The sequence below is a fragment of the Carassius carassius genome, chromosome 3 (assembly GCF_963082965.1).
Source record: "Carassius carassius chromosome 3, fCarCar2.1, whole genome shotgun sequence".
In the NCBI taxonomy this organism is placed as follows: domain Eukaryota; kingdom Metazoa; phylum Chordata; class Actinopteri; order Cypriniformes; family Cyprinidae; genus Carassius; species Carassius carassius.
Genome location: NC_081757.1, coordinates 4703581 through 4717583, shown reverse-complemented (window position 1 = coordinate 4717583; position 14003 = coordinate 4703581). Strand labels below are relative to the sequence as shown.

The 14003-nt window shown below is 37.0% G+C and overlaps 2 protein-coding genes across 3 annotated transcripts in view; both read right to left on the bottom strand.

The window, feature by feature from the left end:
- The window catches only part of dock11 (dedicator of cytokinesis 11), a 68443-nt gene extending 66449 nt beyond the window's left edge, over positions 1-1994 (bottom strand). The window contains exon 1 of one of the 2 annotated variants that reach the window (XM_059525889.1): positions 1762-1994. In XM_059525889.1, the coding sequence (XP_059381872.1) occupies positions 1762-1863 (102 nt within the window). In that variant the 5' untranslated portion in view covers positions 1864-1994. The remainder of the gene's footprint in view (positions 1-1761) is intronic. The other variant, XM_059525900.1, reaches the window with a different exon arrangement.
- A 364-nt stretch (positions 1995-2358) lies between these two features.
- On the bottom strand, positions 2359-13653 carry ntn4 (netrin 4). Its single transcript, XM_059525876.1, has 10 exons — positions 13126-13653; positions 11542-12023; positions 10364-10633; positions 7933-8059; positions 6599-6784; positions 5623-5812; positions 4563-4645; positions 4313-4381; positions 4044-4217; positions 2359-3071 (listed from the first exon to the last, which is right to left on the bottom strand). The coding sequence occupies exons 1-10, from the start codon at positions 13202-13204 to the stop codon at positions 2935-2937; spliced, it is 1797 nt and encodes a 598-aa protein (XP_059381859.1). The 5' UTR covers positions 13205-13653; the 3' UTR covers positions 2359-2934.
- Positions 13654-14003: the final 350 nt, after the last annotated feature.

Below are 14003 nucleotides of genomic sequence, written 5' to 3'. Positions count from 1 at the left end.
CATGGTATTCCCGTGATCCGCGAGAATCCCAAAAAAATGTCTCTACTCTCAGATTCCATCAAAAATATGGTATATTCCATCAAAAAAAAGGTATTATGGGTTTGGAACGATATGAGGGTCAGTAATTAATGAAAGAATTTTATTTTTTGGGTGAACTAACCCTTTAAACATCATCACACAGAATGGGAAAATGTATGTACTTATTGGTCTAATTTTGCAGCATAGTGTTTATAATTTTATTCTAACCCAAACTTTCTAACATTTTAGATACATTTTTAACAAATATATAAAATAGATTTTAAATAAATATAGAAGATTTGTCTGAAGCTATGTTGAACAAAACGTGCAAGAATCATAAACTTTTGTTTGTCACAGATTTCATTTTCTGCAATTACTCAACAGTCAATGGAATATCCCACTGGGCTTTTGTTACAGGAACCAGGGTGACGCAAACTTTCAAAATGCCTTGAAAAAAATGTCACTAGTACAATATGCAAGCCTACACTTTTAGACAATATCCACATTTAAAATTTTGGTGAAAAACCTGGATGACTCATCCTGCACTACACACACTTTTGTCCAATCAGATGCTCTCTTGAAAGAGAACGGCCCTCCCCCAGTACCATTTGAAACCAACTAGGCTGCTTATAAAAATAAGGGATGACGCCTTCAATATATTGCCACCAAAACTTCCAATAAGACAAAAAGTAAGAGCTCAGCTCTCACCAATCAATTCCACTGGGTCTTTAATAAGTCAGACAATGAGCACCAATAATAACAAAAAAAGGTCACTCATATCTTCATTTTGGCCAAATTTCTGCAATTGCACAATGTGCAAAAGAGGAAAAGAGGAAAGAGGAGACAAATACTTCATTCAGTACATGCAGAGGACACAGGAAGCACAGCTGAGTGTAATCTCATGGGAAACACAACGGATCTGCAATCTCCATAGTGTGCCATTTGTTGTCTGTCTCCCTGGAAACAACAATCAATCTGACAAACATACGCCATTATAGACCTATATTCATGATACTTATAGAAAATCTCAAGCTCCTGGCATATGGTTAAAAATATCATTTCTCAGCACTAAGCATTCATTAGAGCCATCAGCAGTGCTGAGAAATTATATCCTCCCTAAAACATTAACAACACATTTCTGTTCTCCTCCTCAGATAATTTCTCAATGGTTTAATAGAGGCAGAAAGAAAGGATAGGCTCTGCTCTTGGACTGGTGCATGAGCACATGACTCCTTACACAAAGGCATAGGGATGCTCCATGTGGTTCCAGTAGGACTACCGGCTTTTTTGCTGAGCGATCCCTTATTTTGTATTTAAATCAATGCACATGTCAGTGTTTATATGCAGATGGGTTCACCTGCTGTCTATGTCATGTGTAAGACAGATGTTGAATTTGTGCTGGTGTAACAGCCTTGAAGGCACGAGACTGTATGCCCCATCAGCAGTATGGCACGTGTTTCAATAATAATTACAACGCCGTTTGCAAGAAACAAAAATGACTACAAGCAAGACCTAAGAGAGTTTATATACATATACGAGGTATAATAATAAAAAACTAAGACTATCTCAAAATCTAGTGAGCTGACTGCTTAGACAGAATGCACGCACCTGTGCAAAAAACAAACAAAACAAAGAAAGAAACGTCGCCTAGGTAGGTAGTTCACTAGGTGTTGAGACACAGCCCATCATACAGACTCACTGCCCAAAGAGAGAGAGAGAGAGAGACGCTCTTGAGTTACTAACCACAGCAATGGACGTCCTCACGGCCTCCGACACACTCTGTCTGAGCTCCGCAGCCGTTCCAGGTTTGCTCAACCTTTTTGTGAATTTTCTTACTTCGGACATGTTTTCCTCTCTTTAGTTTGATTGTAATTCCATCAACGTCCTCATTGCGGAAAGCGACATCGCGGCACGCCAATCTGCGCGTCTGACAGAGGTGCTGATGCAGGCGGGGCGGGGCGGGGCCTCGTGGACCAGCGTTAGCTCCGCCCACCTCCAGGGGCTGCCTGATATAGAGCAATTCCTGGTTTTGAATAATTAATGTAAAAGTTTTATAGTTTTGTATTTTATATTAAGAGAGATTAAAGGTTATATTTGTTTAATTTTATTCTTGTTTTAATATGCTATGTTTTAAGATGTAATGAAAATAATGTGGTAAGTAAATAAATAGTGACGAGTTTTCCTTGTGGTTTTCAAGCAATGATGTGAAAAAGTCTCGATTTTTTTCATTTTGTGATGTTTTTTAAGATATGATTATTTGTTTCAGCAACATATCAGCAAGTTTCACATGAATATGGTTGTACACAATCATTAATATGATCATAGGCTGACACCTTGTGGTCTTGGTTGGTATAAAATTTATTTTTTACATATTAATGCCATAAACTTAAAACTGTGACAACCATAGGAAAGTTAAATTGCAATCTATTGTATATGAGCATTGTATTTTCATGTGTACAAAATGCATGCTATTTACATGGTTAGTTATGATATAAAAAAAACTACATATATTATTTTATATATACACATACATACATATATATTATACATTCTGTACAGTCCTAGTATTCATCTGACAGCTAGCAAGTACATCCACACAACTGGTCTAAAAGCAGTGGCTCTCAACCAAAAATTATATCATATAATTTTAAAATGATATCAATCTAATTATATTCACATAATCCCAAATAAAACAGTTAAAAACACATAGACACAATCCCATTTACAAAACTGAGCAGTCATATTAAGTTCATTCAAGTTCATGTATTATTAACAGAAGTACCAGAGGTGCATATCAACTTGATAGGAGAGTCAAAAAGGTTAAGAACCACTGTTTTAAAGCATTAGTATGATTCAGAGCATGAAGAATGAACATAATCAAATAAAGGCGAAGTTGACGTGTGCTCTCTGTGTCTCTCAGCTACATTTGGTTTTCAGAAGCTGATGAACTTTTCGGCTCAAGCTGGGGCTCCACGGCTTCACTATACTCTTCATGTTAACCATAGGACGCCCTTTTTTCACATCCTCATGTCCAATAACAAGATATTCCAACCCTACAGAAAGAGAAAAGCAGTCTCATTCAACAAAATGATCAAGTCGGAGATTACACAAACTTGTCGAGGCTTCCCTGCAACTTTTATTAATAAAATAGACCAGATACTAGATCGCTACATTATATTCCTCAGCAACAAGGTGTAAAATCTAATTTTATTAGTAACTAAACACAGCTTCATTGTTTGTAGAGACGCGCATATACAGGTAACACATATACACACCTGTCGTATTTAATTATATATATATATATATATTAATTAATTATTGATAATTACCTTAATTTACTTTTTTTTTCAATTTTAATAGCCAAGGTTTAACATTTTTTTCCATGTAATATTCAAGTTTTATTTTAAAGTTTTAATAATAGTTTTTAGTTCTAGTTAACAATAGCAAGACTGATTAGGACAACCTAATAAAAATCAAAGAGACAAAGTAAAAAAAATAAATGCATTTAGTAACACCATAATGAAAATGGAGAATTCTGATTCTTCCTATATACACACACAAATACATATACATTACATGTATATATAAAATTCTCTCCAAGCAAAGTATATTTTCTATTTTAATGAATGAGCATGAGAGTGAAATAAACGTAAACTTTGCTTCTAGTCGGTCTACACAGGAAAAACAACAAAACAAAAAAACGTTACAAGAATGTGTCCGATATATCATTATAACAAGTAACTTTTCTTCCATGAAGAATTCAGAATTCAGCAGAAAACTCAGAAGATATCCACAGAATTTACCCTTCAATTGCATTGCATTTAATTTGATAATTCCTTTATCTAAACAAGGTTCTCCGAGGTCCATTTAACACATCTGATCAGATTTAAATCCATTGCACAGAATTCAGCAGGGAAACAGATTGTTTCCCACAATTAATATATATTTTATAGGGGAAAATGTTTAGATTTCATATGGGCTTGCATATTTCATAACAAATCATGAATGTGTGCATGTCTGCTAACCTGGGAAAAGTACAGGGCATGTGCAGCCTCGTGAGGTCCACGACTCAGGATAGAGAATCTGATTTCCACGAGAGAGCCTGAGGCGCGAGTTATCCCACAACACCTTAAGAACCTTAACATCCACCTCTGCGTGAGAGCCCTTATCATGGGCAGCCAACACTCTCACCTTCACTGCTGCAACCCCACAATAACACACACATCAATTACAGCAACTCGACAGAACATTGAGGTGAAGTGAGTGCACAGCCACGGTTTTACAAGCTACTTACCATAAACATATTTTACATTGCAGAATATTTTGCTGTTTCCAAGTACTTGCTGTTTGCATACACATTTGTCTGTCAAGAAAAGAAATACCCACCAATTAAAGTATTGGCTGTCAGTTTCTTTCTGTTGCTATGACATCCAAAAAACAGAAATGACATTTTAACAGCACATGCCTTTATCCCAGACGAGACAATAAACTTTTTATGGGAACAAGACTGCGCTGTTATCAGCTCCAAGATTTTCATGTAATACCTGGATGACTTAGGGCAGAGAAAAGCTCTTCTGTTCGAAACAGATGATTTTCTGCCGTACTGTTGTGATCAGATTCTAGAGACCTAGACAACAAACACACAGAGCACACATGGTTATGCATCTTTAAGTAATTTATATTATAATATTAGCTGTAAAAGAAATGAAAGTGATAAAACATTTTATTTATTCAAATTGGTTTAATTGTAAAGAAAGTAAGCACAAGCTCAATTTCTGAGCAAGAAGTCTTGACTTTCACACATTTAAAATGAAGACAAATAGCATTTGGATACTTGTATTGAGATGAACTACACCTATAGATGTACTTGAGGTGAACTGACATCATAAATTCACAATAAAATTTGACTTAATTTATTATTTGATCTATACCAGTGTGGTATTTATTTATTAATACTTTTTATTTTATTTTTATAATTTCAGTTTTCATTTTAATTTCCATTTCAGTAATTTATAGTATTTTTTATAAATTTATTAGTTATATGTCTATGTAGCTCTAATTTATTTTAATTTCAGTTTTAGTAATTTTATGTACTTCAACTTTTGTAGATGCTAAGGCAACTAACTAATTTTCATTTTTTTTTAAATTCACGCTTACATTTTATCTAATATTAATTTTTTATATTTTATTTCAACTTTATTTTAGTTACAAATAATGTATCTTTAAATAAAAACACTTATTTTGGCCCAACTTAACTACAATTTTTTTTTTATAAATAAATAAATGACAACTTCACATAGCTTTACCATCACAGAAATAAATTACATTTAAAAATATATTTTAAAAAGTATTTTTAAATTGTAATAGCATTTCACAATATTTCTGTTTTACTGTCATTCTGATCAAATAAATGTAGCCTTAGTGAACATAACAGACTTCTTTCAAAAACAAATAAATAAATAGCAAAGTTTTGGATATCAGCATATATAATTTTTTTTTGTGGTAGTTTAAGTTAATTCCTTGTAGTCTCATGTAGTCTCAAAATGACAGCAAAGAAATGCCCTTTAAAAATATTAAACAACCAGCAAAAAGGTTCATAATCACCTAATCATACAGTCTCCTGTGTAAGAGTCACAGTCACCAGCACACTGGCAGGGCTTGCATCCATATTCATCAAAACCCCAGTATCCCAGCATGCACTGGTCACAGTGTGGTCCAGCCACCCCCGGCTTACAGACGCAGTCTCCATTATCAGGGTTACAGTCTGTGGAACCAGCACGGTTACACACGCAAGCTGCAATTCAGAAAGGGAGATCATTACTCAAACCACACAGATCAGATCAAAAGATATTAGTTGTCCTTTCTGAGGCTCTGAACAAATTGAATGGGTTTAGTGCTATGTAATGAGTTTCTCAATGAATAGAAAGACACAAAGCAGTCCAGACCAGACTGATGTTTTGCATACACAGTCATTAATTATGAGCCTGTGTCATCTGATGATTAATCTGTCTGCCTCCACATACACAATAAGCGTGTTTACACTCATGCTGAGATCCCATCACTGTTCTTGTTACTCTACATGCCCCAACTCGCCGTTAGAGCCATTAGCATTCCGAGCAGGAACAACATTCAATACCAAACATCCCCTCAATGTGTGCACGCGTGTGTGTGCTACAACATCGGACATGTTCGCTGATCTGAGTTCCAGAATTTTGACATCATCTAGGTCAAGCTGTACACGTAAACAGATCCTCAAAAACTCATTTCCATGCACACGCTGAAGAACGACTGGAGACCAGGAACGGAAGTGTACAGCAGGGAAATCACAGACACTCCACATGCCATTTTAAGCAGCTTTTCAAAATCTGCGATTAATGGCTTTCATCTCATTCCGAGACACTAATACACACACACTAAAAAAATATGACCATGTATAAGGAACACGGCATCCCATTTTTTCACACTTTGACAGCTGTTTTGTTGTAGTTTAAATGAATATTGTATAAATGAGCCCATGTTGATCAGGCATGTGAATGCTTGTTTACACAACAGTTGGGAACAATGCATGATTGTGTCTTACGTCTGCAGGAATCTGGGGCAGTCGAGGGTCTCTCTGGGTCTCTGTAGAAACCTCTCTGGCAGTGCTGGCAGTGACGGCCACTGGTGTTGTGAAGGCAGTCACACACACCTCCACTCCGCTGACCCGAGCGTAACCATACGGTTTCGTCAAAGTGACAGCTCTCTGCGTGGCTGTTACACTTACACTCTATAAAATGAATGCACCAATACTGGGTTTTTACAAACAATAACCAAATTACAGATCATCAGTTTTTTTTCTGACAAATTGGTTGCCAGGTCTGTGGATATCCTGCAAAACTGGACAACTTTCAACTTCTGTGGCTGACTTTTTATCCTATGGCCTGTATCATCTAATACGCCCAATACTCCAAACTAATTTAATTTTTTTTTTTTTTTTTTTTTTTACTTTTGTAGGTTACCAATCAACCAACAAAATTCCAACTGCAGCTCAAATTCCGAATGCGAAAGACTCTAAAATCCACATTTTAAATTTAAGGCCATGTTCACACGTACACTGGTATTTTTATAGTAATTTCTTCTTTAGTTTAAAAAAAATAATAATCTCCATCCACATGAAAATGCAAATGCATGCTATGATGCACTCTCAAGAGCATGCCAAGCCAACAGAAGCCTGAAAAAGTATCCAATAGGCAGAGATAACAGCGCTGGCTCCCACACTCACAAGCCAAAAGTGACCTGGCGCTGTGTTTGCATGTGGACGAACAGCCAAACCGTGTAGAAAAAACTGCGGTTTTAAAAATAACAATGTTCGTGTGGACAGAGCCTAAGTATAAGCTGGTTTTGGTCAAGTCATTATTCGTCACAGAACTCTTTAACAGATCTGGCAACCCTGCCATAGAATTGCAACTACAAACTTATTATAAAAGGTTACAAAAGATTGTATTTTAGATAAATATCTTTTTATCAAATAAGCCTGAAAAAAAATTGGCACCATTCTCACAAAAATGTTGAGCAGCACAATTATTTTCAACATTGACAACAAAAAGAATGGTTTCTTGAGTAGCAAATCAGCATTACCAGCATATGTAAATTCAGCTGACATCACCGGAATAAATTATATTACAACAGAAAAAAGTTTTTTTATTCTAATTGCAATAACATTTCACATTATTACTGTTTTACTGAATATGTGATCAAATAATTGCAGCCCTGGTGAGTTTAAATATTTCTTTCAAAATCATAAATTTTTTTTTGCAGAGCCCAGACTTTTAATGAGTAGTGTAAGGACCAGCTCTTTTAACTTTTTTCAGTATCAAACAGTCCCCCATTCACCTTCAGTGTTATGTCCGCGTCAGTACTTGGTTTTACACTTACTAACACACTGATGAGCTTCTCCAGTTAACCCGTTAGCTGCCTGCCATGGCCGGTCGTTGTAGAGGCGATCACACCGTTCACAATGATCCCCAGTCGTGTGATGCCGACACACACATTTACCGTGCACCTGTGGCAGAAGCCAGAAAACACAACGACACACTGTTACACCTTCACCTTAGCAGACCTCAGTTCAAAGGCTTGTTAAAAATCTTCAATCAGAGATTTACTTCATTGATGCTGGAGCATGTTGAAGATCAGCTGTGTTTATTCTAGTGCCAAATATGTTATCATACCGCAAACTATAAACCAAACTATTTTTTTGTGGTCCTCACATTGTTTAAATTGATTATTAGATTCACTAGGCTACCGCTGACTTTATCATTCAAAGGTTCGGGGTCAGAAGTTTTTATTAATAATTTTGGGTTAAACAGATTAAAAATGACAGTAAGGACTTCTATACTGTTTAAAAAAAAAATCTGTTTCCAATAAACGCGGTTCAAGCATTTGTCAAGGAACACACATACTGATAAAAATGTATAGTCTGAATGCACTGTAACCTTTGGATGAAAGCATATGTTAAATGCATAAATGTAAATGTGAAAAAAAGCAGTGCCGATTTCAACATTAAAAAAATGTTTTTAGCACCAAATAAGAATCATTTCTGAAGGAGCGTGTGACACTAAAGACAGGGGTAACCATGCTGAAAATCAGCTTTGCCATTACAAGAATAAATTACACTTTATATTCAAACAGAAAACAGTTATATCAAAGTGTAATAATATTTACTGAATATTTACTGAAAAATTCAGAATAGGAGGATATTAACCCAACCTTTTTTTTTTTTTACATCTCACAATTCAGTAGTTTTTTTTTAATAATAAGTAACTGTGACTTTTTCCTCACAGTTCTGAATTTTCTTAACAATAGATCACAATTCTGAGTTCATATGGCGCAATTCTGATTTCATGTCCCGCAATCGCGAGAAGATGCAAGATACAACATCACAATTACCTTCAGCTTCAGAAATGTACCCCCAAATTTTGGAACGCTAGTGTAATTACAACTTTTTGATGGATTTTAAGGATCTCTAGTCGTTCTTGCTTAGACAATCCATCTTATTATCACTCTACCACTGATTAGAGATTTGAAAAGAGCCCTAATTCCTTTAATTTGCTACGGTCAATCATTCTCTCCTACATCTAGGAGTTATGTGCTCAATCTCTCGCTCAACGGTCCTGTATAAAAACATCCTCCTCGCCCTCAATGTCCATGATTACCTAATGCTAATATCCCAGACTCAGCCATCCGTCGAGATGCTTCAAATGAAAGCACAGATAATTATCATCGGTCACTCTCCAATACGGAATGAAAACAAGCGAAAGAAGAATTTTTGAAATACTTCAGGAGAGAGAGAAAAGGACAAATGAGCGCTTCAGAGGGAGAAACTGGCAAACTGGCAGCGCTCCATTCCCTTGGCATCTGAAACACTTTCACATGTTTATCATCATAATATGGGAGGAAGCGCACTCAGACGCACATACTCTCCCTGCTAACCAAAACATTCCTGCAGGGGCACACAAGGGTTGCGTGTGAGCACGTGTTCATATTATGAGTGTGGATGGACAAAGCATGTCAAAGCGACCATGTTTGTCTGCATGTCTGGGTGGGTAGCGTGTATGTCTGTGTGCATGCTTGTCGATTGGCACGGGGTGTGTGTTTTGTCTTCTAGATCAAACGGTTTAACCTTTGATAAGAGAGCAACGAGCTGATGTGTGTGTGTTCGAGCGAGTAAGACTAATTGCTGTTATTGTCTGATCACAGCATGCAAACAATAACAACTCAATTAGCAAAAGAGGCGAGCAATGCAGTCCCTCGTTTTCTTCTCTGCTTTATCAGTATTTATCCCTCCGTTGTTTTTCTGCTTGACTTTGTCTTTTTATCCTTCGGTTGCTATCAGTTTTATCTCTCCACAGAGATAGAGAGCCAAATGAACAGCAAACACATGGCTTATATAATCTGAAACAAAGACTTGAGAGTGAGAGGGGAAAGAGACCGGTTTATGTAATCATACGGGAAACATGTTTTCTGGGAATGTTGATAACCACAAATAATGGAAAGTTGTTTGCCGTTTTTATTTTTATTTTACAGTGCCATTGTTCTCCTTTACAGGGATGAAATCTCAAAAAATTCTGTCATCTGCTGTTAACCTTTGTGTCATTTCAACCTGTATGATTTTCTTTCTTCAGCAGAGCAGAAACTGTTTTTGCTCATATGATAAAAGTCAACGAGGTCCAAAACTGTGTTGGTGATGTTTAATTAAAACTCAAACTATTAAAAATTATTTTTGATAACTTGAATATTTAGGACTGTTTCATACCATGTTCTGTAAGCATACGGTACAAAAGAATGACTCTTACCACTATACACTTACCATGTGTTTAACAGGAGGGTGTGTAATCTGTTGTTCACCAGCAGGCACACACTGGTCTGCATGTCCATGGCACAAACAGCCTCCCTTTAAAATGAGGTCATAGATGGCATAGTGGGCAATGAGCATGTTGGCATCAGGGAGTTTTTGCTGACAGAAGCAGGACTGCGGCTGAAGCAGACGTATCCGTATGTTAGTGATACCAAGGTGGACTCGGGCATCAGTACTGTACGGATCCAGTTTGTCCCAGGGTGACAGTGAACGGTAAATGACCTGCTCACACACAAATGCATATACCAAAAACAAAACAGTAATTCACTGAGTAATGACCTTACCGTTTTCATTAAAAAGAAATCTCAGTACTAGTTATTAGTGGGAATTGAACACTATAAAAGCTAAATATTTATGTAACAATGCAGTCAGGTTAACCTTTTTTTTTTTTTTTTTTTAAAGTCAAAAATGACTCTCATTGTTTATTTAAATTTAAATGTTTTTTTTGTAGTTCACCCAAAAAATTAAAAATGTACTCACTCTCAGGTCATCCAATATGTAGACAATTATATTTCTTCATCTGAACAAATTACATCACTTGCTCACCAATGGATCCTCTGCAGTGAATGGGTACCGTCAGAATAAGAGCCCAAACAGCTGATAATTAAAAATACACAACCCACACAATTCCAGTCAACTTTTTTATTATTATTATTGTTTCTGGCTAAAATCTGCATAATCTTGAGGTCTATCCATAATATTGCTTACTCCAGTATAGGAAAAAAAAAAAAAAAAACACATCTGAATTAGGAGAGTGAGAATATGCTGTCTTAAACGGTCTTAATAATAGATCGGTTTAGCATCTTCATTACAAGACTGTTAACTGATGGACTGGAGTGGTGTGGGTATTTGTGGATTATTGTGATGTTTTATCAGCTCTCCTTCTGATGGCACCCATTCACTATAGAGGATTCACTGATGAACAAGTGATGTAATGCAACATTTCTTAAAATCTGTCCCAATGAGAAAAATCCATATCTTTGGAAGGCCTGAGGGTGAGTTAATTTTTGGCAAATTTTTATTTTTGGATGAACTAATCCTTTAAGAAGGTCAGCATCATTATTTACCCAACAATGCATCTCACGAATGCATCTCCTCTGTAACGTGAGATAGTTTATGAACACTCTCACCTCTCCATTGCTGCAAGGCTCTGCTGTGGAGTATTTCTGAGTGCAGCTCTGTCCATCCTCCAGGTCGAACACTTCACTGCAGTTGTGTGCATACAGCATCAGAGCACTCCATGTGCGTCCAAAGTCCTGCGAGCGCTCTATCACCATGGCAGCAGGGCGTGGTGACCGAAATATGATAATGAGGTGGCTGAAGTAAAATTCCACCTCCAAATCCAGCTTCAGAGTTTCAATGGAAACACCCTGAGCAGACTGCCACCAGGTCTGTGGGTGTTTGAAGGGTGAGTCTGTCATGGACGCAGGTGGGTGTGCACGGTGCAGTACTGAAGCATCACACACCTCACAATCAAACACACATCTGTTCATTTTGTAGACAGGCCTACAGTAGTGTTCTGGTGAAGACGAGCCACACTGGGAAATCGTCTGTACAGGACGCCCGACTGCCAGGTTCCCCATGCGTGGATTACACACCCGATTCTCACATCCTTGTACATATAAACAAATACAACTTTTTTACAACACATACACAAACAAATTGACTGAATGTAAAATAACGCACATTCCAACAGAACTAGATTGCATTTTAGACAGCTAATAATCAGATTGCTTTTTTATAGATTACATGAGTATTATTTACATAATGGCAGTAAATTACTCACTGTATTGATTCGCTCCATTTCTTATTTTTTCTTTTGTAAATTATCATTTCTAAAAAATCCAGCATCTTATATGGAGTTGGCATTTTTTCCAGTTTTATGAAACGGCACACACAAGCCAGTCAGGTGAATACAGAATGGAGAGGCCAAAACAACTTTAATTTGAAATTTTTCTGATTTAATTAATCATTAGCTTTTCATCACTTCACAATCCCCTTGCAGTTCTTTCAGGAACTCGTTTGCAAAACTTAAGTTGGCTACAATGTAATGCACTTCATGATTTTTTTTCAAGATTGGAAAAAAAATATTTTATGAATTTGGTCAAAAGTAATCCGAAAGTAATCAGAATACCTAATGAGTAATCAACAAGGCGCTGTTTATGACTTCACTATAGCCTAAAGATTTACCTATTACATTTTGGGGGGCTTCCGTTGCAAAAACTTTTAGATATATTGATATATTTTAGATATGTTTAGCTATGCATGTTGTGAAACAAAATTCCGATTTGGGTTGCACGAGATTGAAAGACTATGCCCGAAAATGACCTTTAGATTTTTTAGCCACATTTATATTTTAAAAATTGGTGTTTTAAAGTCACTGAATAACCATCGCACTGATAAACGTATAAACAAACACTCTTTTTAAAAAAATGCAATTATAGTACACGGACAAATTAAACGGAATTGTAACATGCTTTAATACTCTGCAATTGCAGTATCAATCTGCAAATTGGTGGGATTCGGCCACATCTGGGTGTTGGGTTTTGTGTGTATGTATATGTAAAGTTTGGTTTTGTTTTGCATATTTAAATCATCCCCATCTCTTTCTCTCCAGTTCGTCAGACACCATGAGTTTCTCTTCGGTTGATAACCAGACGACTTGTTTTGATCGCACCTGCTGGGTGAACAGTTTACATGCGTAAAACACTGACCTGAACGCACGGGGTGAGGAACGCTCATCAGGAACACTGCGAACAACACACATCTCCCTGGCAGCTCCATAATAGTCATCAATACAGGAAAAGAAGAAGAAAAAAGTCACAAATTGCATGTATCAAACCCCGCGAGGGGTTTTAATCCACAATAGGCACGGGAACCTGAATCCGCTCCAGAGCCTTTCAGATTGCGTGTAGGAGCATGACTTCATTGGCGTGGGTTGGCCAGGTGCGCAAACGCTGAGCGAAGGTGATCTGCTCCAGTGACAAACAGAAACTGTTCAGCTGAAATAGGACACGACTCTCGCGCGACAACGCCATTGGTGTGTAACCTCACACAAGCGTCGGTCAGAGTCACTTCTGTCCCCGGCCGCGCTGTGCGCGTGTGTTGCTCTGAGCGCGTCTCGTGGGGCTGCGCGTCTTGCTCTGTAACACCTGAGCTGGAATCTGGAGCCCCTCTGGGTGACAGGAGCTTTGAAGAACAAGTCACGCCCCTTCTCCCAGCATTTTTCTCGATTTAATGAGCATTCCTGGCATGAGTCATCTGAGTCATTCAACGTCAGAGCTGGCTGTGCGCTCTCTCTCTCTCCCTCTCTCCCTCTCTCTCTCTCTCTCTCTCTCTCTCGCTTTTTCGCACAAATGTAATGTTTACCTAATTTAACTAAAAGGACACTTTCTACTGTTAAATTATTAATTAGGCTAAATGTAGTCTTTTAAGTTATATTTTGTATATTCGGTTTTTTAATATTACACGAAAGTTTGTCTTAATGCCCCATATATAATAGTTTATGCATGATAGTTTATAAAAAGAAAAAAAAGATCCAAAAGGGGGTTTGCAGCAGTCTTAGAATAATCTTTTTTTTTTTTTCAAATAA

What these genes read in the sequence shown, in the direction of transcription:
- ntn4 (XM_059525876.1), bottom strand. Translation starts at nt 13,204, where the DNA reads ATGACTATTATGGAGCTGCCAGGGAGATGTGTGTTGTTCGCAGTGTTC. An exon ending in TCCTCACCCCGTGCGTTCAG is followed by an intron (nt 12,024 to 13,125) that starts GTCAGTGTTTTA and finishes TATATGTACAAG; the next exon opens with GATGTGAGAATCGGGTGTGT. An exon ending in TGCCCCAGATTCCTGCAGAC is followed by an intron (nt 5,813 to 6,598) that starts GTAAGACACAAT and finishes TCTGAATTGCAG; the next exon opens with CTTGCGTGTGTAACCGTGCT.